This window comes from Eretmochelys imbricata, chromosome 1 (genome assembly GCF_965152235.1).
Source record: "Eretmochelys imbricata isolate rEreImb1 chromosome 1, rEreImb1.hap1, whole genome shotgun sequence".
Classification (NCBI taxonomy): Eukaryota; Metazoa; Chordata; order Testudines; family Cheloniidae; genus Eretmochelys; species Eretmochelys imbricata.
Window position 1 is genome coordinate 40554558 of NC_135572.1, and position 25453 is coordinate 40580010.

At 42.7% G+C, this 25453-nt stretch overlaps 1 protein-coding gene across 1 annotated transcript in view; it reads left to right on the top strand.

Annotated features, from left to right (window-relative positions):
• RNF17 (ring finger protein 17) overlaps positions 1–25453 on the top strand; it is a 200654-nt gene that overhangs the window by 109677 nt on the left and 65524 nt on the right. The window contains exons 24-27 of the mRNA XM_077805985.1: positions 10912–11139; positions 12943–13093; positions 16727–16845; positions 17658–17748. Coding sequence (XP_077662111.1) covers positions 10912–11139; positions 12943–13093; positions 16727–16845; positions 17658–17748 — 589 coding nt within the window. The remainder of the gene's footprint in view (positions 1–10911; positions 11140–12942; positions 13094–16726; positions 16846–17657; positions 17749–25453) is intronic.

Here is a 25453-nt window from a genome sequence, read left to right on the forward strand (position 1 = left end):
CAGCAAGTGGACATGCTCCTGGAATTTGCTGTGAAGCTACATATGAAATTGTATTGTATTACTGTGACCATGGTTGCTGGAGGGGCCAAACTGAGACTGCTCACTCAGGGCAAACTTGAAAGAATGGGGCAGACGATCCCCAGAACTGGTGGTTTATTCTAATAATTAGATTCACCAAGCCAGTAATCAAACAGCTTCTATAATACCTTACTGATTACCAAGAAATGAAAAATACAGCTGTCCTTAAGCAATCCAGTCCTGGGTTCCCACCCAGACAGCCAACTCAAATATGGTGAGGATTACTTAAAAACTTATTCACCATGTATAAAGTTGTACCAATCCCATGAGATCAGACACATTACCCATCAGTTCAATGAATATTTCAGATCTTAACCAAATACACGCTTACAGCCAATTCTTATTAACTAATCTAAGATTAAAAAAAAAAGAGTACTGTGGTTAAAGATTATTATACATACAGAAATGAATAAAGTTTTTATGTCAGTTTCATTGGAGAGATGGCGAGGTTGCTGAGTTATGAAAGTCTTTCTGGAATCAATTTAAAAGTTATAGTCCAATAGGCAGTCCATGTGTAAAGTTTGTTCAGATTCTTCCATGAGAATTGGCAGGGATAATCCAAGGTACCTGGAGACCTCAGTCTCACAGTTTGAACTTCCCTTGACAAAGGTTAATGAGATCTGTGGTGGTAAGGATCAGTCCTGAAGCTTCCTTTTATAGTTCTCTTGTGTGCTAATAGCCTCTTGACAGCAGATAACACAGCAGGCATTCCTTCGATGAAGAATAGGTAATGCACATTGTTGCTTTGAAGTAAAATCCCTATTTCCTAAGTGCACTCATTAGCATATGGTAATTAACATTCAAGCTGTTTATTGATAGTTTACTACAAACTTGAAAGAGAAATAAAGACAATGATATTATAACATCACACATTTAATCTAATTGCTAATATTCCCTTTTAATCCCTGAATCAATAGAATATAGTAACAGACAGGAACAGAAGTTTGTCATCTACAAACTAATGAGATCACATTGTTAACTTCTAACAGATATAGGTAAACACAGACAAATACAATCTGTATTTACTTCTAATTCTCTAACAATATAGGTTTACATTTCAAAGCTCTAGTCTATCTAACGTGACTTCGTTAGCTATTTACAAGAAATGGCCCTGTTTACCATTTCAATAATTTTCTTATGTCCCTAAAGGTTGATTTTTAGGTCACTTAGCCTGCTGATTGTTTAACCCTTGCTCAGTGTCACAATTACCTACCAAAAAGCAAGATAGCAGTATGGCCATTTTTTCTTCCCTCCTTTTCCATTTGAATTTTTCACTTGATTTTTGTCTCTTTTTAGCTGGCATTGTTTCCCTCGTATATATAAACCTTATTAACTGTAACCTATTATTTATGCAGCTCATTTGTCATAATTTTTCCATTCTGACTGGAATTTCCATTAGTGAAGATAAATGTATGTAATAAAAAAAAGTGGTGAATGGTGCAAACTGACCATTAAATTATCCAAATACACCCAAATTTTAAATACAATACTGACTATAGCAAGATAGCTGATAGAAGTTTGTTTCCTCTATAACTAAAACTATGTTACAAGTTCATTTGGACAGAATACCTTCTTGTTGGTTGTTATAACCTTAATACGTATTCTTCACAACTCAGAGATAGAGGTAGGTTTCATTTTTAGAAGGTACACACTATGCATTTTTAAATGATTTATTTTGAAAACTTTTCAGATTAGTTTTACAGCTATATCAGAAAATGAATGATTGTTTGGTTATTTCATTTACTAAAGGTAATTGAAGCAGACATTTATGAAGTCATTGGGAGGTGAACTATCTCCAATTCAGCAGGTTAATCATTAATATTTGGAGGATTTTCTTGCCATGCTGTATTAGGAGGAGAACATCGCCAGACAGACATTTCAATTGTTTTATTTAACTAAAACAACAATGTTATGTATTCTGGATTTTTTTCTTCAACAGCAAACCTATAATATCTTAACAAAACAAGCATATGAATTTTTGAATTTAAACATTCAAGTTTTTTTAAAATCAGGTTTGTTTTTGTTAAAATTATTTTTAACTAAAACAGTTAAATGAAATTAAAAAAAAATTAAATCGACTGTGTCAGCCAGGTCAACATGAGAAACTTAAAATATTGGCTTCCTCAGCTAACTCAGTCGTCTTCACCTTCATTTTCCTGTTTGTTCATAATGTGGAAAAGAAAAACAAGCTTTCCTGCTTTTTCAGGTCCCAAACAGTTTCTCAATTTGGAATGAATTAGTCCAAAGGAAGAAAATATTCTTTCTGCACCGGCAGAAGAAGCTACTGCTGTTAAAAGTGAGATTATCACTGAATCCAAGTGCATAAGTGACTTCCACCAGTTCACTGGTCGGACTTCCTTGAAAACATCATTAGCAAACATATATTTCTTGAATGGTTCACCCTTAGCTCTGAAGTTTATTATAGTTGGCATTATGGAGGGATGATTACTGGATGTCCATGTCATGGCAACTCCTCTTCTTCAGCAGCAGTTAAGGTTTGACCCTGATACAGAGTATTGAGAATATTTGCAAGAAAATGAGCTGGCGATAGTGCTTGTCCCATTCGTTTTTTTAACTCTTGTAATTTAACTCTGTCATTGCATATGTCTTTTTAAGATCTCACTCAGTTCCTTCCAGATTTCAACAGCGTCAGAAATAAAACAGCTATTTCCCTGCATTTTGTTGAAGGCTACAGAAATAGGCTTCAGGGTACTCAACATGTGTTCAACATTTCTCTTAAGCCCAATGTTGAGAACTTTGGCTGTGACAGTGCTATCTATTTTTTCACAATTTCGTTCACAAACTGTCATCAGATTAGGCCAGTTCTTGATATAGTGCTCAAAACAGTCCACTACTGAGTTCCACCGCATGTCTTGTGAGAGCGTTAGCTTGGTTCCTCCCACTTTTTTCAGAGCAGCTGCTGCAAAGTGGTTGTTACAGAAGTATTTTTCAATTTCAACAACATTAGCCTTTATTTGTGGAACACTGAAGTCTTTGGCTAGGAGGTGCATCAAATGAGCAGTGCAACTGTATGTTATTAGCTTGGGACTCTCTCTACTGTCTTCTAAATAATTTCTTCTCATCTTGGAAACATTTGCAGCATTGTCTGTGACCAAGCTGCATACAAGACATTTGAATTTTTTCCCCAAAGTTTGTTACAGCTTTTACTAATTGCTGCTTGTAAGTATTCTGCTCTGTGTGCATTTCCTGATGTATCAGTTGTTTCTGTAAGGAAAACATTCCCTTTTTCTGTTGTCACACAAGCACATACAACAGCATCATTGTGGACATTGCTCCACCCATCAAGATTCCGGTTAATAATTTTACCCTCTAGACCTTTTTGCACACTGCTCAATTTCTCTTTCATACACTTTTATCCAGCAATTTGCCTGTGACATCTGCTCTGTTGGGTGGACTGTATCCTGGTCCTAATGACTCAACCATGTTAATGAAGTGTGGGTTCTCAATCATATGGAAAGGCGAGTTCGTTGCATAAACATATCGGGCAATTTTTTCATCAATTACCTCTTTTTGTAATCTGCTGGTTCTTATCACCAATTTATCTATGGTTGTTTCTGGACGACGGAGATTTATTTATTTATTGCTGCAGGTGATACTGTGGCTCTGTGACATACACAATGTGACTGAAACACTGTCATCGGCAGATAACTCTGAAACTATAGAAAATGATTGTGATCTTGAAGGCGGATAGTCTTCAGAATCCTGTATGTTGAGGATGGATTCTCCTAAACAAAATAAATAAATGCAGTTATTTAATTATTTTTAACATACTGCTCATTTAGTATTACTCATTGCATTCACTGACACTCAGTACTATTTTAAAGGTGAAATTGTAAAAAGATGATCTGCCTATTTCCGCTATTTATTTTTTATCACAGCTGCATCTAAAATGATAGTACTATAGAGTAACAAGTATCTTTTTTCCTCAAACATGAGAATTCAAGAATATTCCAGAAGGAAAGCAGGCAGTCCTTAAGAAAGAAGTATGAAATAAAAAAGTTTACCAACCTGAAGATCCTGCATGTTCAGACACGTTCCTTTCATCATCTTCAACGCAGCTTCCTCCTGAGAAGGAACACGTCTCGTGATGTTGTTTCATTCGGTAACCAGGCCTTGCATTTCTTTGTTGCACTGTTTGCATTTTGCACGCATGCCTGTCTTACCCACAGGTAGAGGAACTTCATTAAAATATTCCCTAACTGGATCTCTTTTACGGCCTGCTGCCATTATAGGTTTTCCCTTCTAGTGAGAGAATGGTATGGTAGATCTCAAATCAATGAAGGCTACACTCAGAAAGACCTCAAGACTTCTGGAATATGCTGCTCAAACAATTTCACTTTTTCTTCTACTGCCTGTCCCTCCCTTCTCACATTTATCTCCAGATTTCTTCTGCTTTTCCAGATCTAGTCCACCCCCAACAATCTTCAATTCGTTGAACTTTTTGAAACTTCGCACTTTTAGGGAGAGGTAAGTGTACATAGATTTGCAGAGGGAGAATAGGGTTGAGGTCTTCTTATTTCTCACCTCTCTCTATATATTCATTAATTCATTTTATTTATTTTAAAAACATTTTTGCTGTTAACAAGCATGTTTTCTCTGGAGACACAAATCCACAGTTTGAGAACGGCAAAGCTCTAAGAATCTCTGATGGTATCTTCTAGATTGAGCACTGAGTCCCATTGGGTAGATAGAAAGAGATTAACCTAAATAATCTATACAGAAGCCCCTGGAACTCCATAAATTTGGCTCCCTAATCTGTGAATTATTGGAACTCATTTACAAAACTGTTCTTAAAATTAAATGACTATATTGTCTCATACTATAGAATTAGAATTTATAATCCCTATTCCATGATGAGATATCTTTGAGCTATCATGTATCTTAATTAAAACTATCTATAGATAGGTTTTTTTCCTCAAAGCATTTTATCAAAAAAATCAGATTTAAATAAAAAAATCAGATTTTTTAAATGTATTTTTAAAAGTCATTGTTTTTTATCCACCCGGATTTGGTGCTTGGGAGAAACTCTCACCTGGATTCTTTAAACACTTAGGCATACATTTAATTTTATATACTGTGAATAGTGCAGTTAACTTCTTTGAGTGCTTGCTTATGTCCATTCCATGCTAGATATGTGCATGCTGTGTGCAGTTGCCAGAGATTTTTCCCATAACTGTATCTGTAGGACCAGCTCTAGCACCCCCGGAGCTGCCTGTGTATGTGCTGGTATAAGGGGTGCCACCAGTTCCACACCCTCTTAGTTCCTTGTTACTGCCCGTGACAGTTGCTTGGAACAATCCTTCTTGCTCTTGCAAGTCTTCTTTCCCAGTGGTTTGGATTTTGTAGTATATTGTATAGTTTTTGTAGTTAGTATATATAGTTCTTGATGTTAGTGTATATAGTGTGAATAGTGGTTCCTTTCGTCGAGGGACTTTCATCGTAGGGGCTGGGCATGCCCCAGGGTTCAAAACGTGTGCCTCCTTTGGCAAGCCCATGGCAGTGAGATACCCATACTCTAGCTGTCAAAGGTGCTTCGGGGAAATTCACATTAAGGAGAAGTGCCAGATCTGCAGGGACTTCAGATCACGCACTCAAAAAGATAGAGAGATTCGTCTGAAGGCCTTACTGTTGGAGGCAGCCCTCAGACAATACTCAGAGCGAAGCTGCTTCGAATTGGCACCAAGGACTTTGGCTTCCATGCAAAGCACTCTACCAGCGCCATGCTTTTTCCAGCATCATTCTCCATCACTTTTGCTAAGAAAGAAATATAAGAAACAGCATACCATGAGAGGGCATCCCCAGTGCCGAAGAAGGCAAAGTGGGGAGTGACTAGCACAGTGAGACCCCTGCCGGAGCACTCATCATTCCCAGAACCCCTCTTGGCTCTGGCAACTCCTACTAAAGCACCAAGTCCAGTCCAGGACCCACCTCCAACTCCCAGGAGCAGTCGTGGGCCTTCGTGCCCATGGGCCCCTTTGACTCCAGAGGCTTTCAAGGCAGCAAAGGTTCTGATGTCTCTCCTGATCCCGCCCACCCCCCAAGACTCCCCTCTAGCCAGGGCTACTGGGGAAAGAAGGGATCAAGGGGCAGTGAGCTCCATCATGGCACTGACCATGACGGCACCGTCCGGAGGAAAATCCTCCATGGTCCCAGGCCTGTCATCTGTTACTGGTTCCCTGGCACTGCCTGGAGGCGGAAGCAGTTACAGCGCCTCGATGGTCTCAGAGGGAAGAATACTCCTCGGAGTCCAAAAAGGAATCCTTTGCCCCACTGAAGAAGTACTGGTACCCAACTTATGCACAGGACTTTGGTACCGGCCCCAGAACCGCCGCTTGGCCACCAGCCAATGCAGTGGCAGTATTGGAACCTGTGGGGGTTTCCCCCAGTACCAGGGCCCCCTTCTCACTCTTCATACTCAGTAGTGTCCAAGAGGTGAGCCAGGTGTTTTCTCCCATCCAGTACCGGATCTTGACTCCAGTACTGACCCCGATACCGAGGTCCCAGAAGTGGCCCCAATGGAAGTGGTGCAGGTGAAGGAAGAAGCAGCAGCCCCTCCTCCGGCGCAGGTCTCTTCCTTGTCATCTCCTTGTCAGGCAGTCTCAGACCTTAGTAACCCATTTCCACCGGATAACTTCAGGGCCCATAAAGAGCTCTTGAAGCAGGTTGCCACAAACTTGGGGCTGGGAAGTGGAGGAGCTGAAAGAGTCTGCGCACAGCTTAGTTAATATCCTGGCTGCAGCGGCGCTCTCCACAGTGGCTCTGCCAGTTAATGATGCGGTGTTGAGAGCTGCCAAGGCACTATGGCAGGACCCCTTTATCTCTGCTCCCTACCTCAAAAAGGGCGTAGAAGTAGTACTACATACCAGCCAGTGGTTTTGAGTATCTGTACTCGCATTCCCCCCCACACACACCCTGGGGTCCCTGGTGGTGTCAGCTGCAAATGGGTAGGACAGACAGGCAAGTCAAGTTCTAGTCTCAAAAATAAAGAGGCTAAGAGACTGGACCGCTTCGGCTGCAAGGTTTATTCGACGGGCAGCCTCCAGTTACAAATCTCTATCTAGCAGGCCCTGTTGTGAAGGTACAGTTTTAAGCTGTGAGACTCAGTGGCCAAATTTTAAGGATTCCCTGCCTCAGGAGTTGAGGCAGGAGTTCATGGCCATCCTGGAAGAAAGCAAGATGAATGGCCAGGATATCCTTCCAGGCAGCTCTGGATGCAGCAAACTCTGCTGCCAGAACAATGCTGTCAGTGGTCACTAAGAGGCATTGTTCATGGCTCCAGTCATCTGGCCTCTCTCACAAAGTGCAACAATCTGTCCAGGGATCTCCCCTTCGAGAGTACTTCCCTGTTCTTTGAACGGACAGATTCCAAGCTTCACGACCTCAAAGACTTGAGGGCCACACTTTGCTCCCTGGGTCTTTACATGACCCCAGCCTCCAGGAAGCATTTTAGGCCTCAGCAGCGTCCAGATTTCTAGTGCCTTCCAGGCAGGAGTCGTACAAAAGAAAGGAAAGAGTTGTAAACTTTGTCCTACCTTACCTTCTGCCTCAGCTTCACACTCAGCTCCCATAGATACTCCGGTGGGGCCAGGCAGGCATACCAGTCTTGATTCCGGATCCATCTCCCCGTTTGTTTTGAATCACCTGTTGCCCTTCCGCCCAGCATGGTCTTACATGATATTGGACTGTTCAGTGCTCAGCACTGTAACAGCTGGTTACACCCTCCAGTTTTCATCCACCCCTCCTTTCCAGCCCCCTCCCCTGTCCCTCTTCAGGGACCCTTCTAACAATTTGAAAGATACTTATTTCCACATCTCCATCTTCCATGGACACAGGAGATTCCTCAAGTTTGTGGTGGGTCAAAGCCACTGCCAATTCACCACGCTTCCCTTTGGCCTGCCTGCAGCCCCACATGTTTTCACAAAGTGTATGTGGTGCTTGCAGCCTTTCTCAGACTTTGAGGCGTACAAGTCTACCTGTATCTCGACAACTGGCTGATCAAGGGCCGCTCGCAGGCTCAAGTTCAGCACAGCATTGGCATAGTGCGGGCCACCTTTCAGGCGCTGGGTTTGTTAATAAATGAGCAAAAGTCAACTTTGGTCCCAGTTTAGAGAGTAAAGTTCATCGGGACAGTGCTCAACTCCGCCAAGTCCTATTTACCAGAGGCCGGATTCCAAACTATGTTGGACCTGATTGCCCAGGTCACAGCCCACCTGCTTACAACTGCCCAGGTTTGCCTCAAACTGTTGGGTCACATGGCAGCATGTACCTATGCGGTACAGTACACGTGGCTATGCCTCAGACTCCTACAGTTGTGTCTGATGTTGGTCTACTCTCCAGGCAGACACAAATTGGACTCAGTACTCACTGTTCCACTGGCCGCCCTGGCTCCACTGATTTGGTGGAGTGACCCGCATTCTGTAATAAAAGGGGGGACCCTTTGCCACACCATATCAGTCAGTAAGCTTGGTTTCGGATGCATCAGACCTAGGTGGGGAGCCCAGCTCGACAGTCTCAAGGCTCGGCTTCTGGTCCAAGGAAGAACTCAGAGCATTATGTTTGGCTTGCCAGGTGTTCCTTCCCCAGATCTCAGGCAAGGTGGTGCGGGTCTTGAAAGACGACACTGCCTCAATGTTTTACATCAACAAGCAGAGGGAAGCCCCATCTTCAGCCCCATGCCAAGAGAGAGTTCCCACATGGCCGAGGTACCAAATATGGTACTCATTCCTAACAAAGCTAGCAAAGTGCCCACCAGTTACTTTTCAGCCCCTTAGAATATCAGGGTTGGAAGGGACCCCAGAAGGTCATCTAGTCCAACCCCCTGCTCAAAGCAGGACCAATTCCCAGTTAAATCATCCCAGCCAGGGCTTTGTCAAGCCTGACCTTAAAAACCTCTAAGGAAGGAGATTCTACCACCTCCCTTTCTCACCTCCTCTCTCAGAACACCAGACAGATCCATCATCTGACACTACAGGTTCTCCGACTCAAAGCTTGGCTCCTCGATGGTTCTAATGCATAGAAAACTCCTGCTCTGAGGCGGTGAAAGTGGTGCTGTTACATAGTAGAAAATCAGTAAAATCATCACACTTACGTACAAAAGTGGGAAAGATTCCAAATCTGGTGTAATTTGAAACAAATTACCCTGGCATCCTCTTCTCTCCCATTAATACTAGACTACATCCTAGAACTCAAGAAGATGGTACTATCTCTCAGCTCACTAAAAGTACACCTTATGGCCATAATGGCCTTCTACCAGTAAATAGAGGAATATTCAGTATTTACTCACCGGATAACAAAGAGATTCCTCAAGCGTGTGAGTAATCTCTACCCACAAATCAGATGTCCCTCACAACCATGGGACCTTAATCTAACAGAGGCTTAACAAAGGCAACTTTTGAGCCCATGGCCACGTGCTCGCTTATGTATCTGTCCATGAAGACAGCATTCCTAGTGGTGAAATAGCAGTACTAATGGCACACCCTCCCTTCACAATTTTCTTTAAAGACAAGGTCACACTGAGACTGCTCCCAGAGTTCCTCCCCAAAGTAATCTTGTCCTTCCATACGAATCAACTTACTCACTTCCCCACCTTCTTCCCAAAGCCTCACCATTACAGAGAAGTAATATTACATACTCTTGATGTCAGGAAAGCTTTATAATTCTATTTGGACAGAACAAAGTACTTCAGGAAATCTCCTAAACTGTTCCTCTCAATTGCAATAAACAGAGCCAAGGGATCCGCAATATCAACTCAAAGGTTTCAGAGGGGTGGCCGTGTTAGTCTGTATCAGCAAAAACAACGAGGAGTCCTTGTGGCACCTTAGAGACTAACAAATTTATTTGGGCATAAGCTTTCGTGGGTTATATGCCCAAATAAATTTGTTAGTCTCTAAGATGCCACAAGGACTCCTCGTTGTTTTTGCTAATATCAATTCAGACTCTCAAAATGGATTTCGTCCTCGTAATCTGCAACCTCCATCTGGAGTCCAAACACACTCCAAGAGATCCATTTCCACTTCTGTAGCATTTATTTAAAATGTCCCCATCACAGAAATATGCAGACATCCAAATTGCTGCCCTGCTTATACTTTCACAGAACATTATTCTGTTACTCATACCAGCTTCCAGTGCTGTCTTCAGATCCACAGTATTGACATCAGTAATAAACTTGACTCTGAAGTCACAACGCTCCATCTGGAGTACTGCTAGGGAGTCACCTACAGTGGAACACTCACAGGGACACTACTCGAAGAAGAAAGAGTTACTCACCTTGTACAATAACACTGCTTCTTTGAGATATGTGTCCATATGGATGCTCCATGAGCCACCCTTCTACTTTGGAGTTCTCATGAACGAACTCTGCGGTAGAGGAGGAACTGAGGGTAGTTCACATTCACAGCACTAGATAGCCATGAGACAAGGAGAGAGCGTGTGCGGGCTGAATGGACACGGCTATCTAAAATTTCCGATCGGAGGCTCAGAGACACAAACGCACATACAGTGGCGCACCCACAGGGGGACACATCTCAAAGAAACATCATTACTGCACAATGTGAGTAACTCTTTTATGCAGAAAACAAGAGTAAGCAAGCAAAAACTATCAGAAGGGCTTACTGTAACCCTACAGAAACACTGGAGTTGCTTGCTTGTTTTGGGGGCGTTGTTTTTGTTTTCTGAGACCTTTAGCGTTAGCCTTTTCTGTTGCCTAAATTTTAGTAGCACACCTTACCGCTGAACTAATATTAAGATTGGGAGTGGAAGTAAAATTTTGAACTATAAACTCCATCTCAAACTGTATTTTTCATTTTCATACAGATACACCAAAGGTAGTGCTACAAAGCATAATGAAGTATGGGATCCTTCTCTAGAAGAAATTTTTGAAACCGAAATATTAGATATTTTAAACTCTAAAAACATAAAATCTCTACAGAACGAGGATTTACGATCACTTTCTAACAAAGAACTACAAGTGCGAATCAGTCATGTGGTATCCCCAAATAAGATCTTTGTACAATGGCTGTCGTCAGAAAGGTTACTGAAAAGGTATTCTAAGAACTAGCAAAATAGAAGCATTTTTATCAGTTAATATTTTTAAAGCCTTAGGAGTTGTCTTTAAAGTGTATCTTATCACTCTAATCAATTAAAAAAGAAACAAACTACTGTAACACTACTCTTTTACAGTGGAGCAGTACTCAGTTTCTGGTTTTCAAAGCTATTGCATTTTCTTTACCTACCCCCCCCCTTCCCTCCAGTAAACATAGTGTGGAAAGCAATAGATTTGCACTATAAAATGTTTCACTAAATACATATGCAGTTAAACATTTTATAGTGCTGTGACAGCTTGCTATCCTCACTGCTGAATGATGCTGCCTCCTGGTGGTTCAGGGATTAGCTCGGTCAGGGTCACACCACTTCCAGTGGTTACACTCCATCAGTTTCTCCTCTGCAGTCCCTCTCTAGCTCTCGGGAGCTACAGCTGTCTTCTTTGTGATTCAGCTGTCCAGCAAGGTCACTACTGTGGTTTCCCTTTTGGGGGAGGGAGGGGAAGCGTATCAAAGTTCCTGCTCTCCAGCAGCATCAGGCAGTCTTCTGCTTCACTGCCACACTATGACACACCTGCAGTGGCTGGCAGGGGAACTCAGGCCCATCCTCACTCTGGATTCCATCTCAGGGACCCTCTACACAACAGCCAAGGTCTGTTCCCTGCACCTTCCTGCCTTTCCCTGAGCTGCTTCCATACCTCCTTGTTCTCCCCATTCCTCTGGGTTTGCAGTCTCTTCACTCCCTCCTCCCAGGGAGTAACTTTAGGCAACTTATCTCTACAGCCTCCCAAACAAACCTTCCTTTCCCCGGGAAGTGACTCCAAATTCCTTCCCTACACCCCCCTCCTCTTCCACTTTATGTCTTTTGTAGAAGCCCCAACTGTCCTGCACAGGTGAGCTTCTCTCTAATTAGCTGCCTCCAGCATAATTAGCTGATTGGGTCCACCTAGCCTAATTCATCTCTAGCAGTGCCAGTGCTGGGAGCACACCCCATCACAAGTGCTTGATCTAGCCCCCATTTTAAAATTGCGATTCCAGTTGACTTCAGTGTAAGAAGGATTGGGGTTGGAGAAATTTAACATTGTCAAAAGAAACCAAAATGTCCTCCCTGGTTCTTTCATTAGTAATCTTACTAAAGTAGTATCAGTAACAACCAGTGATATTTATTGTCCATGTGCTGTAATACGGGTTGTTGGGTTGTTTTTCAAGAATTCCACAGAAGTATATGAATTGGGTTATATCTTTTACTGAGCTCCGTCATTTCACCTAATTCAGACATCCCTCAAGTAAAGACTTCAAAGCAACTGTATAATATTAATGTAGCAAACTTCCTTAGCCATTGATCGCTGTATAAGATTTTTGCTGACTATTTAAAAAAAGTTTGTCTACGAAGTAAGCCATTTTGTGCCAATCACTTTTTTCTGCCTCTTTCTGGCCATTTCCTTTTTTCTTGAATACACGTTACTTGGATTCCCTCCAGATCTATTTTTGATGGTACCAAAGGGGGATGGGGGGGGACTATATTGCTTCTTGAAAATTAAAAGAAGGTATCAGAAGGAATAGATTAGAAATGCTGCTACATAAAAGGCTTGAGTTTTCTGAAAAGAATTCCATGGTTATGAGAGCATAGTAACGTTAGAGCATAGTTACTACCTTTCCAATACTATGTACCTGCCACAAAGTTACTGAAATGTTATTACATAGTATTTCAGCAGTAATTGGATAAATACTTCCTCAAACCACTGGATAAGTCTTTAGTCTTGGGAGGAGTTGGTTTAGATATCATGGGTTTTTTTAATGTTAGTTTACAGGAAAAGATGGCTGCTATCTATGAAAATTCCAAGTTTGAGCAAGTGAAGTGGGAAAGTGATATGTACTGTGCTATTCGTATACGTGATCTGAACCAATGGCAAAGAGGCAAAATCAGCAGGGTTGTCTCTGAAACCACTGTAGAGGTAAATATCTCATTAAGTAACATAAGACTTGATTAAATTAGTTTAAAATGTATCTGTTTTAGCTATAGACACATTCTATTGTTTGCTCATTTTGTATCAGTACTTATTTATCATTTATGCTTTTCGGAGGAGTTCAGTTTTAATTATGTTACACATTATTGCAAACATTAAAGTCTCATCAAAGTCAGAACAACTTTAGAGTGGGTTTGGTGGTTTGGGAAGTGTCTGAGGACTGACGTGTTACATTCCAATTATATTAATAGGAAGGCTCTCGATTAATCAGTTAACTCACGTGATTAAATAAAAAAATTATCGTAATTAATCACAGTTTTAATTGTATTGTTAAACAATAGAAACCAATTGAAATTTATTAGATATTTTGGATGTTTTTCTACATTTTCATATATATTGCATTCTGTATTGTAATTGAAATCAAAGTGTGTATTTTTATTACCAATATTTGCACTGTAAAAATAATAAACGAAAGAAATAGTAATTTTCAATTCACCTCATACAAGTACTGTAGTGCAATCTTTCTCGTGAAAATGCAACTTACAAATGTCGATTTTTTTTGTTACATGACTGCACTAAAAACCAAAACAATTAAAACTTCAGAGCCTACAAGTCCACTCAGTCCTACTTCTTGTTCAGCCAATCGCTAAGATAAACAAGTTTGTTTACATTTACAGGACATAATGCTGCCCTCTTCTTATTTACAATGTCACCAGAAAGTGAGAGTAGGCATTTGCATGGCACTTTTGTAGCCAGCATTGCACGGTATTTATGTGCCAGATATGCTAAACATTTGTATGCCCCTTCATGCTTTGGCCACCATTCCAGAGGACATGCTGATGACGCTTGTTAAAAAAAAAAAATGCGTTAATTAAATGTGTGACTGAACTCCTCAGGGGAGAATTGTATGTCCCCTGCTCTGTTTTACCCACATTCTGCCATACATGTCATATTATAGCAGTCTTGGATGATCCCCAGCACATGTTCGTTTTAAGAACACTTTCACTGCAGATTTGACAGAACACAAAGAAGGTACTAATGTGAAATTTCTAAAGATAGCTACATCACTCAACCCAAGGTTTAAGACTCTAAAGTGCCTTCTCTGATGACACTAAGCTGGGGGGAGAGGTAGATACATTGGAGGGTAGGGATAAAGTCCAGAGTGACCTAGACAAATTGGAGGATTGGGCCAAAAGAAATCTGATGAGGTTCAATAAGGACAAGTCCAGAGTCCTGCACTGAAGAAGGAAGAATCCCATGCACTGCTACAGGCTGGGGACCGACTGGCTCAGCAGCAGTTCTGCAGAAAAGGACCTGGCGATTACAGTGGATGAGAAGCTGGATATGAGTCAGCAGTGTGCCGTTGTTGCCAAGAAGGCTAATGGCATATTGGGCTGCATTAGTAGGAGCATTGCCAGCAGATCGAGGGAAGTGATTATTTCCCTCTATTCGGCACTGGTGAGGCCACATCTGGAGTATTGCGTCCAGTTTTGGGGCCCCCACTACAGAAAGGATGTGGATAGATTGGAGAGAGTTCAGCAGAGGGCAACGAAAATGATCAGGAGGCTGGGGCACATGACTTATCAGGAGAGGCTGAGTGAACTGGCTTGTTTAGTCTGCAGAAGAGAAGAATGAATGAAGATTTGATAGCATCCTTCAGCTACCTGAAGTGGGGTTCCAAAGTGGATGGAGCTAAGCTGTTCTCAGTGGTGGCAGATGACAGAACAAGAAGCAATGAGGGAGTTGCAGTGAGGGAGATCTAGGTTGGATATTAGGAAACAGTATTTCATTAGGAGGGTGGTGAAGCACTGGAATGGGTTACTTAGGGAGGTGATGGAATCTCCATCCTTAGAGGTTTTTAAGGCCTGACTTGACAAATCCCTGGCTGGGATGATTTAGTTGGTGTTGGTCCTGCTTTGAGCAGAGGGTTGGACTAGATGACCTCCTGAGGTCTCTTCCAACCCTAATCTTCTAAGATTCTGTATTGTGCTTGTTTCATCACACTCATATCACTTTAAGGGTTGGTCTACACCGAGTTATTAGGGGTGTAATTTTCTGCTAACATAGCTTTCCTGGTAAAAGCCCTAGTGTAGACACAGTTACTCTGGTGTAAGGGAGGCTGATAGGCACTTCCCAAACTAGAATAATTAATACTAGTATAATTGCATCTGCGCTGGGGTAGGGAACTAACCACTTTAACTATACCAGCATAATTAAAGCGGCAAAACTTAATTGTACACAAGACCTAAGATAAGGCAGTGAAAGATGAGTATTGATCATTGGTACTCAGATCACTGACTCTCTTGATAGTATAACAGACCAGCAATACAAGAGTTGCTGCATTCAGTGGCCCAGGCCAGCCTCTTCAATGGGGATGGAGGGAAACAGAGCTATCCTTAAAAACTTGAGGATCAGGCCAGTCAGATCTCCAGTAAAACCTGAGCAGATGGGAACTCTCCTTGAAGATAATGGTCTGGCATTTATGATGGTCTGATGAATGTAGAGACTTAGAGCGTCTTCAGAAAATGGACATTTGGGGAAGCACAAGTCTAGTGCGGAGAAAATTACATGTGATAGAACTAAAAACATTTAAACTGACCAGCACACCTCTTAGCTTACATATGCATCCCATCCTCATATTTGAAAATACTTTTATATTCTCTTAAAACCATTGTCTGGATTTCCTTTCTGACTTTTTTGTTCACTTACGTATTTAAATGCCTTGTCGTTTATTTACATTTATTGTATATATGGTATCAAGGTTCTTTCCCCACTCTGAACTCTAGGGTACCGATGTGGGGACCTGCATGAAAACCCACTAAGCTTATTTTTACCAGCTTAGGTTAAAACTTCCCCAAGGTACAAACTATTTTATCTTTTGCCCTTAGACTTTATTGCTGCCACCACCAAGCGTCTAACAAATATATAACGGGGAAAGAGCCCGCTTGAAAACGTCTTTCCCCCCACCAAAATCCTCCCAAACCCTGCACCCCCTATCCTGGGGAAGGCTTGATAAAAATCCTCACCAATTTGCGTAAGTGAACACAGACCCAAAACCCTTGGAACTTAAGAACAATGAAAAAGCAATCGGGTTCTTAGAAGAAGAATTTTAATTGAAGAAAAAAAAGTAAAAGAATCACCTCTGTAAAATCAGGTTGGTAAATACCTTACAGGGTAATCAGATTCAAAACATAGAGAATCCCTCTCGGCAAAACCTTACAAAAAAGACACAAAAATAGGAATATACATTCCATTCAGCACAGTTTATTTTATCAGCTATTTAAACAAAACAGAATCTAACGCATATCTAGCTAGATTACTTACTAAGTTATAAGACTCCATTCCTTTTCTGTTCCTGGCAAAAACATCAGGCAGAGAGAGAGCCCCCCCCCCCCCAGCTTTGAAAGTATCTTGTCTCCTCATTGGTCATTTTGGCCAGGTGCCAGCGAGGTTATCCTAGCTTCTTAACCCTTTACAGGTGAATGTGTTTTTCCTCTGGCCAGGAGGGATTTTAAAGGTGTTTACATATGGTTTATTTGTTTTAGAAGAGGATATATCCTGTTTATGTTGAGAATATCATCTTTTCTTCAGAACTTCTTTCACATCTTTTATCTTTCACAGGTAGTGTTGTATGATTTTGGTGCTAAAGAAATAGTGAACATCACCTGTTTAAGAAAACTTGATGAAAAGCTGAAGCCAATTGAGACACTAGCACTGGAGTGCTCACTGGTAGATATAAGGTAATTTATTCCTTGTATATTGGAATAATGCTGTAAGATAGTGGTAGGGCCATTGTAATTTTTTAATGAAGTATTTTTTAATGTCAGCTCATATACAAGTAAAGCATTAACTGTGATATGGATGGAAAGGTTCTTTGTTTTGGACTAAGTTACATACTGCAGGACTGGGCAGGGGGAACAGATGCTTTGTTCTCATGGCTTCCCTGGCTTGCTTCTTGTCTGTACTTAAAGTTTGGTCTTCCTAGGCAACTTAGTACCTGGATCTTTTGGAAATACAAGGGGAGGATTTTGGCTTTTCTTTCCTGGTCTCTTGGTGGGGGACAGAAGGATTCTTCCCTCTTGTAGGCTGTAGGAATTGGGAGAGAAGGCCAAACACCTGTTACCCAAGTGAGTAAGCTAAGACACCTCTGGAGTGAGAGTGGAACCACCAGATACATCTGAGCTCATGTGTCCTGTAGTAATGAGGGAAAATCCAACCTTGTATTAATATAGCTGACTCTTAACAGATTTCTGAAGTGCGTTTCCTAATAAAATATTGCAAATTCTCTCTATTTTTGAGACCATCTTAATCTACTTTAGTGTTCCTCCTTAATATCTAACAATGCTTTTTGATCGTGGAGCAGCTGGTACTATTGTTTCTCTTCCTTTTCATTTGACTGGGATAATTTTTTTTCTTAGAAAGGGCGGTTTGATAGTTTTTAGTCTTGCTGGTGGGTAGTTGTTTTTTTTTTTTTAAATCCAACCTTTGACAACCTTTATTAAAACTATATTCTCTATTTCACTAAAACAGATTTTCATTTTTTCCATTTTAGACCAGCTGGTGGGAGCAAGCAGTGGACAGCAACAGCTTGTGATTGTATCTCCTATTACCTCACTGGAGCTGTAGCAAATATCATCGTACAGGTCTTTAATCAAAATAAGAAATATACATAACATTCCTGTCCAGGCTTGTTAGCCCCTTTTTAGTTACTTAAACATATCACATTTTCATTAATCAAACATGCTAGTTGAAATTTGCACAGATTATCAGTCTCCAATTGCAGGAACATACCTGGTGGAGACAAATGTGCTGTCATTTCTACTTGAGTTTTGCTCGTTGTTGCTCACTGAAGCTGCTATTTCAGGACATATCTTGAAGTTTGAATCTGTCCTTTCTAGATCATTTAGTCAAACTGGGATATGTTTGATCTGTTGTTGATCGTTAATACATATATCTGGGAATGCAAAATATCTAGTTCTCTTAAGGGTGTATTAGCTCCTTAGGAATGGCATAATGTTTTCTTGAAGCTGACAATCTCAACGATTATGGCCCTATCCTATTTTAGTAAAGACTATTATCAAATTGTAGCAAGGACACTGTAGCAATATTTTGAGTTTCAGATTTCCTTTACACTTGACAGAAGGTTTTAGACCTGAATATGGCATGGATATTATCTTGGTGCTTGACCCTTACTAGCCGTAGATGCAATGCAAATGTTTTGGGTTACTTTTTGTTTAAGCCTTTGAGATCACTGATACATCTGCAGACCCAGACGTGATAGACAGGGTTTCCCTTGTGTAGTTCCATTCTTCTGAGAGAAACCAGAGAGTAGTAATGGGTATCTGATAGTCTATCCGAGTAATCTTTGCTATGGAGAAAGGCGAGGTTCTACTTTGTAACCCCTCCTGCCCATCATATATATAAGTTTAATGCAGAGCTAGTGAGGTGGTGTGGGCTATAGTTCGTTTAGAATGTGAATGAAATAGTTATCAACATAGCTGTTGATCAGCTTTCCCAGTGTCTGACTTAGAGAGAGTCTATTGAAGCGCACTAGGTTGTATAGTCATTTGTCAGATTAAAACAAAGATTATACTTGTAGGTTGCGGAAGCAACCAGATTAGACAGTAAACATTTTATCAGCCCTCTGTTGAGTGAGTTTACTTGACTTAGGTTCATAACTTGAAGATTATGTTGTAGGATCATTGACTGCTTTGGAAAGCCCAGGTAGCAACAGAGGCCAAGAATATATTTTATTTGTTGTTGTTAGGAATAGCAGTATTTGTATTATTATAGTGCCTTGGAGCCCTGGATCCCATAGTTCTAAGCACTGTACAGGCAGAACAAAAAGACAGTCCCTGTCCCTATAATCTAAGTCTGAGATGAGAGACAGCAGATGGGAAAGTACAAGGAAACAATGAGATAATATTGGGAAGAATGATAGCAAGTAGCCTCAGCACACCAGCAACCGAAGAGTTGTAAAATATTTTGTACATATCTCAGGAAAAGTGTTTTAGGGAGTGATTTGAAGGAAAACAATGGGGTGGTTTTGTGGATAGTCATGGGGAGTTCCTCCCAAGAGTGAGGGGCAGCATGGGAAAAAGCACAAAGGTGCTTGTTTGAAAATGTAATAAGTGGGCATTGATAACTAGCATTATGGGTTAATTGGAGTTGGAAGTTGATCTTTGGTTACTGAATGAGAGATGATGGGTAGAGTGTGGATAGGTTCCTTGGAAGTGAAGACAAGTAGCTTATGTGATATGATAGAGAAGAAGGAACCAGTGGACTGGTGCAAAGAGGAGGGTGACATGGTCCAAGCAAAAGGCTAAGAAAATGATCTTTGCAGCATCATTTTGAATGGATATGAGTGGGGCAAGTTTGCATTTGTCAGGCCCAGAGAAAAGGATGTTGCAATAATCAAGATACAAGAGTCTGAGAGCCTGAACAAGAGTTTTTGCTGTGTGGGTGGATAGGAAAGATCATTTCTAAGAGATGTTATTCAGAAAGAACCTGCAAGAGTTACATACATAGCCTGGATATGGAGACCTATGGTGAAGTCCAACTTGAAGATGGCACCCAGGTTGGTTACCTGAGTGACAAGCAGTGATCAAGAAAGGAGGTAGCAGGGAGGCTGGGAGGAAAAAGATTAAGAGCTCTGTTTTTAGTCATGTTGAGCTTGAGATGTCAGAGACAGGCCAAGGAGACCGGTCTGGAATAGAGAGGTAGAGCTATGAGCTGTCAGTGTAGAGATAAATTGGTTTGCAGAGGAAATTACCAAGACATAATGTATAGAGGAAGAAGAGAAAGGGAGCAAGTATAGAGCCCTGTGGAACAACCACAAAAAGTTTATTGGTAGGGAAATGAGGAGGATCATCCAAAGGCCAGGCTGAAGGAATGATTAAAGAGGTAATAGGAAAGCCAGAAGAGGACAGTGATGGAAGCCAAGGGAGGAAAAGATTTCAAGAAGAGGTACCTGGTCAACTGTGGTGAAAACAGCTGACAGGTCATGGAGAATGAGGATGGAATACTGGTTCTGAGATTTTGCTAAGAAGAGGTCATTAGAGATTGTAAGATCAGTTTCATTTGAGTACAGGAAGCGGAAGCTGGACTGGAAAGAGTCTAGGGTGGAATCAGAAGAGAGGAACTCCAGACAGCAATTATAAACAGTACATTCAATGAGCTTAGCGATGAAAGGAAGATGGGGTGGTAGTTGGAGAGGTAGGTGGGGTCAAGGATTTTTTTTAAGATGGGAGAGACTAAAATATGTTTCTACTGTGAGGGAAAAGAGCCAGAGGAGAGTGCAAGGGTAAGGAGAAGCGTAAAGGATGAGAATGAGCATGAGGGAGATAAGGAGGTGGGATGGGGTCACTGGGGCAAGTAGAGGGGTTAATTAACAGGAAGAGAGCTGAAGAGAAATTTGTGTCTGACTGCGGAGAAGGAGAGGGTTGAGAAGGGGGAAGATCAGTGTATTCTGTCATTTTTCTCTTAGAAAATGTTGGTGTGATCCTGTGCAGACAGAGAACTGGGGGGAGAGAATGTTGAGGATGAGTCAAAGGTGGTAAAAATATGTCTGGGATTGTGGGCGTGGGAATCAATTAAATTGGAGAAGTAGAATTGTTTAGCTAGGAGGACAGCAGAATTGAAAAAGGAGGGAACAAATATGTAACTGAAGAAGTCAGCAGGGTCTTAGGATTTCCACCAGAGAGACTCTACAGCATGAGAACAGGAGTAGAAGCCGTGTTGGTAGTGTACTGGGTTGGGGGTTAGCCAGGATGGGAGGAAGCTAAAGAGTCAACAGTACAGTATCATGAGCGATGGAGGGAATCAGCAACCCATATCCAGGGAAGAAAGGAAGGAGAGGGCTGAGTGTTGACAAGAAGTCATCAGAGCTCATCATAGAAAAGCCTAATGACAGGTGTATGGGGAGGGGGGCTGATGGGTGTGCTGATAGAGACCAAGTGATGGTTAGAGAGGGGGAATTCAGCAACAGAAGGCTCAGAGAGAGAAAAAGAAGTGATTGGTGAAGACCAAGTCAAGTGAATGGCTGTTTTCATGAGTCAGCCAGTTGAGTCAGGGCTGCAGGTCAAAAGAAGTGTGGGCAAAGAAACATGCAGCTAAGGGCTCAGATGGATCGTCGATATGGAAGTTGAAATGACCAAGGATGAGTGTGGGAGCGGGGGTGGAGAGAGAGCCAGGACTCAAAATCTGAGGGGAAGACTAATGGGAACTACTTGAATGGTTGGTAAATGACAGCAACATGGAGTGGGGTTTTGGGGGGGGGAGAGGAAGGACGAGTCAGATGCAGTGCTGCTCAAAAGAGGAGGGAAGGGGAGAAAAAGGAGGGATTGGAAGCAGCGGGAATGGGAGAGGGGAAATCCAACATCCACACGCTGGTCTGAGCCATGGTGGAGAGTATGAGTGGTCTCCCTAAGAGATGACAGCTGCAAGAGGCAGTGTCAGAATGGATCCAGGTCTCTGTCTCTCTGACAGCCAGGAGCTGAGAGGAGCAAGATACGAAGAAGTCATGAATGGTTGCGATAGGGAGCAGTGCCCTAATCAAAAAGGTTGGGCAGGCTGCTAATATGACATGTAAAGAGTTAAAACTGAAAACAGGAAGTATTTTTAGGAAAATAAAAGGTTTGAATTGGATCTGTGTTGCATAATAAACATTCTTCTTCCAGCGATGGTCCCTATGTGTATTCCACACATAGGGCACTCATGTGTGCCATGAACCTGAGTCCGGAAATTCTTCAGAGCACTGTCAGTTTGTCTGCACTTGAGCCATAGATCTCCTTGTGCTCCCAATTGAGGGTATGAGAGTCAGTGCAGGTTGATGCCTCTCCAGTTCCTCCTTAACCACCGGGCAACCTGAGGCAGAATTGTGTCCTCCTTCAACTCTTTGTACAACCTGTAAAGACATTGGTAAATAGTTATATTTCTTAGCTTAAGAGTTAAAGTTCATAGTATTGTTAGTATAGAGAGTTTTCTTTCTCCCTGATTGAGGAACCCTCCCTGGCTCCAGGACAATGCCCACAGCCCCGGGATTCAAGAATTGCATCTCTTGCCCTCCCTATTTCTCCATCAATGATTAATGTCAGTGCTGCCTCTACTGTCTGGGTGAAATGCATATCTCTGCAAAGTGCAGTTGCTCTTTCTCACCCAGAACTCAAGAACTCCAGGAGCTTCGCCTGAGAAAGCTATAAAGCCCCTCTCTGATCTGGGCCAGGGAGGTCCCCTGTACATTGGCTTCAGCTAACCAGCAGAGCCCTTCCAAACATGTGCTTGGGAGCGGAGTCTCCAGTCCCTAAGACCAAGGATTTGTCATCCAGAACTTCGCATGAGAATAGAGAGTAATCTGATAGGTATAAGGACAGACAACCCTCCCACTACCCCATCAAGGACTGTGCATAAGGGTTTCTCCCCAAACCCGTACAGATTGAGTGAGACATGATCAGAACCTAACAAACCAGTTCTGCTAAAGACCGCCAAGTTGGAGGACAAAGCACATAGAAAGAAAGATCTGCCAGTTCCATCAGTCACGTTGGTACCGAAACATAAGGAAAGACATTCGCCAGTTCAGCCTGCGAGAGCTGGTCCAGGCCCATCTTTGGTACTACCTTGTTCATGTGAAGACCATCCAGCTGCTGTAGATGCACCCAATCCATCTGGGTTGACAGCCTGAACCCCTCAGACATAATGGTATATGGAGACTTACTTACCACTGGAGGATATATTCCTCCTTTATCCACAGTCTCCACTTCTCTCCGGCCTAGTTCTCCTGAGGAATTTTATTACTCTGGAGGAGGTGTCTACATTGGTATCCCAGGACATCCCATCTGGTAGGAGTGCTCCAGTACCAACATCCCCACTCCTACTGATGGAGCAGTTTTCAGACTCATTTGACTCAGCGGGGATAGTTGCTCTAGTATCTCTGCAGAGATAGTCAAGGAGTCATGCTCTCTATTCCTTCAGGTATGACGTTCCAGGGACCTCTGGTACTGATTCTCCTGTGGTTCCCCACAACCAGCTGATCCCTCTTTCTGGTCTCATTGGAGTCACTAGGATCCTTATGGCAGGCATTCAGGTCCTTCTTGAGAGTTGGAATGCTCCTGTCCCTCCTGCCAACCAGATCTGTTGGTGTACAAGAAGGAAGAGGTGGACTTGGAGCCAGAGGTACCAACAGTTCCGACAGGCATTTCTTCATCATTCCCAGATGAAGTGGTCACTCCTTCCTTGCCATCTCTGCCAGATGACCATCGGCAGTTTCAGGAGCTATTGCAAAGAATTGTCAATGGCTTACAAACTCCACTGGACCAGTGGTTCTCAAATTTATTTGATTGAGTTCCCACCTTCTTCATGCCTGTAGTAGTTTATGCCCCCCCACAAATACATATACTAATAAAAAAAAGCAACATGCAAGTCTCACTAAATATTAAAAACAGTAAGGCATGGATTCAAACAGAGCCATTTAAGTATATAGTAATGTAAATTTTAAGTAAGAAACAGCTTACTGGCATCACACTGTTACTGGTGTGATGGGTGCACCTGTGTTTTGGAACAGAACTATTCCATCTTGGGTTTGATGCTCGAGAGAGCTATCTGGAGATCCCCTTCTACCTGAAGACGTGATCATTGTTTTTTATGTAAACTAGAGAAGAAAAGGCTGTTTTGCTTAAGTAGGTAGAGGAGAAAGGAATTAAGATAGTTATTGCAGCTTCAGATAACGCTGGATACTCCCCGGCAACTGACAGCTGGAACTCTGAAGGCAGAGCCAAGAGTGGTGTCTGCTGGCTGGGCACCCAGCTCTGAAGGTATTGCTGCTGCCAGCAGCAGTGCAGAAGGGTGACCTGGAATATACAACTGTATGAACACATCCACGAAATTTGCTCTTTAGGCCCTAACCAATCCGTGAAAAATGTGTGATTTCTCTGTGTTTTCAGTAGATCCCTATTCAGTGCTGTGGGTAAAATATGCACAGTAAGATTTTTTTTGTAAAGCTTCTCATTCCCCCCACCCACCCAGAATACATTCTGTGCCCCCCCCCCCCCAGTTTGAGAGCCTCTGCTCTAGAGGAGGTCCAGGACCACCCAACTCTTGGATATCCTGCAACCTCAGGGACAAAATAAGGTGGCCCTCCCAATCAGTGAGGCCATACTAGAACCGACCAGAGTGGGATGGCACACTCCCAGGATTCTGTGCCTCTACCCCAAAGAGACCCAAGAAGAGAGATTTTTGTTGCAGCTAAGGGAAGTGAATTTTTGTTTTCCCACCCTGCCCCCAACTCACTGGTGGCACAGGCAACTATAGAATGGGCTTGGTCACTTTATCAAAGGGCCACCCCAACAGATAAAGGCTCTCAGAGACTGGATCTCCTGGGAAGATCTCTTAGTGAAATACAATTTTAATAACTATTCCAGACTTGAGGACTTCATAGACAAGCTTCCCACAGGGGACAGAGCCCAATTTCTAAGTCCCTTTTAGTTGAGGGAAAGATGGTGGCAAAAGTAGCTCTCCAAGCTACAGTAGATTCAGCAGACAGAGCTTCCAGAAGTCTGGCCACAGGCTGAATTGTGAGGAGGGACTCTTGGCTGCAATTGTCAGGGTTTCCTAGGAAGGTCCAGAACACCATCCAGGACATCCCCTTTGATGAGTCATATCTCTTTAATGAAATAATGGACAAGTCCTTGCATTCATTAAAGGACTTGAGTGACTCTGCATTCCCTGGGGATTTATACTCCAGGCCTCATGAGGAAAGACCAGAGGCAATCTATAGACCAGGGCCACTCTCTCCTCATACACCTTATTATCAGCTCCCAGCCAACCATACTTGCAAATGCCCGAGGGTTCAGAGGCCTTGCTTCTCTGCCCACTCTACTGCCACTGCCCCTGCTTACCCCCAGCTGCTGGCCAACAGCAATTTTTGACATATTGGTTGAGACCTGTGTACCACCACTGATGCGACCCACCTCTTCCCCAGAGGTGGGGAGCGAGTTGGCAGGGCTGGAAGGGTGAGTTGGCAGGGCTGGAAGGCTCCCTACCTGGCTCTGCACAGCTCCCCAGAAACGGCAACATGTCCCTTGGCTCCTAGGCGGAGGTGCAGCCAGGGGGCTCTGCGTGCTGCCTCCGCCCTGAGTGCCGTCTCCGCAGCTCCCATTGGCCAGGAACTGTGGCCAGTGGGATCTGTGGGGGCCACACATGCAGGCGGAGGCAATGTGCAAAGCTACCTGGTCACAATTCTGCCTAGGAGCTGAAGGACATGTTGCTGCTTCTGGGGAGCCCCCCGAGGTAAGCGTCACCCAGAGCCCTCACCCCTCCCACTCCCCCCAACCGTCTGCCCCAGCCCTAAGCCCC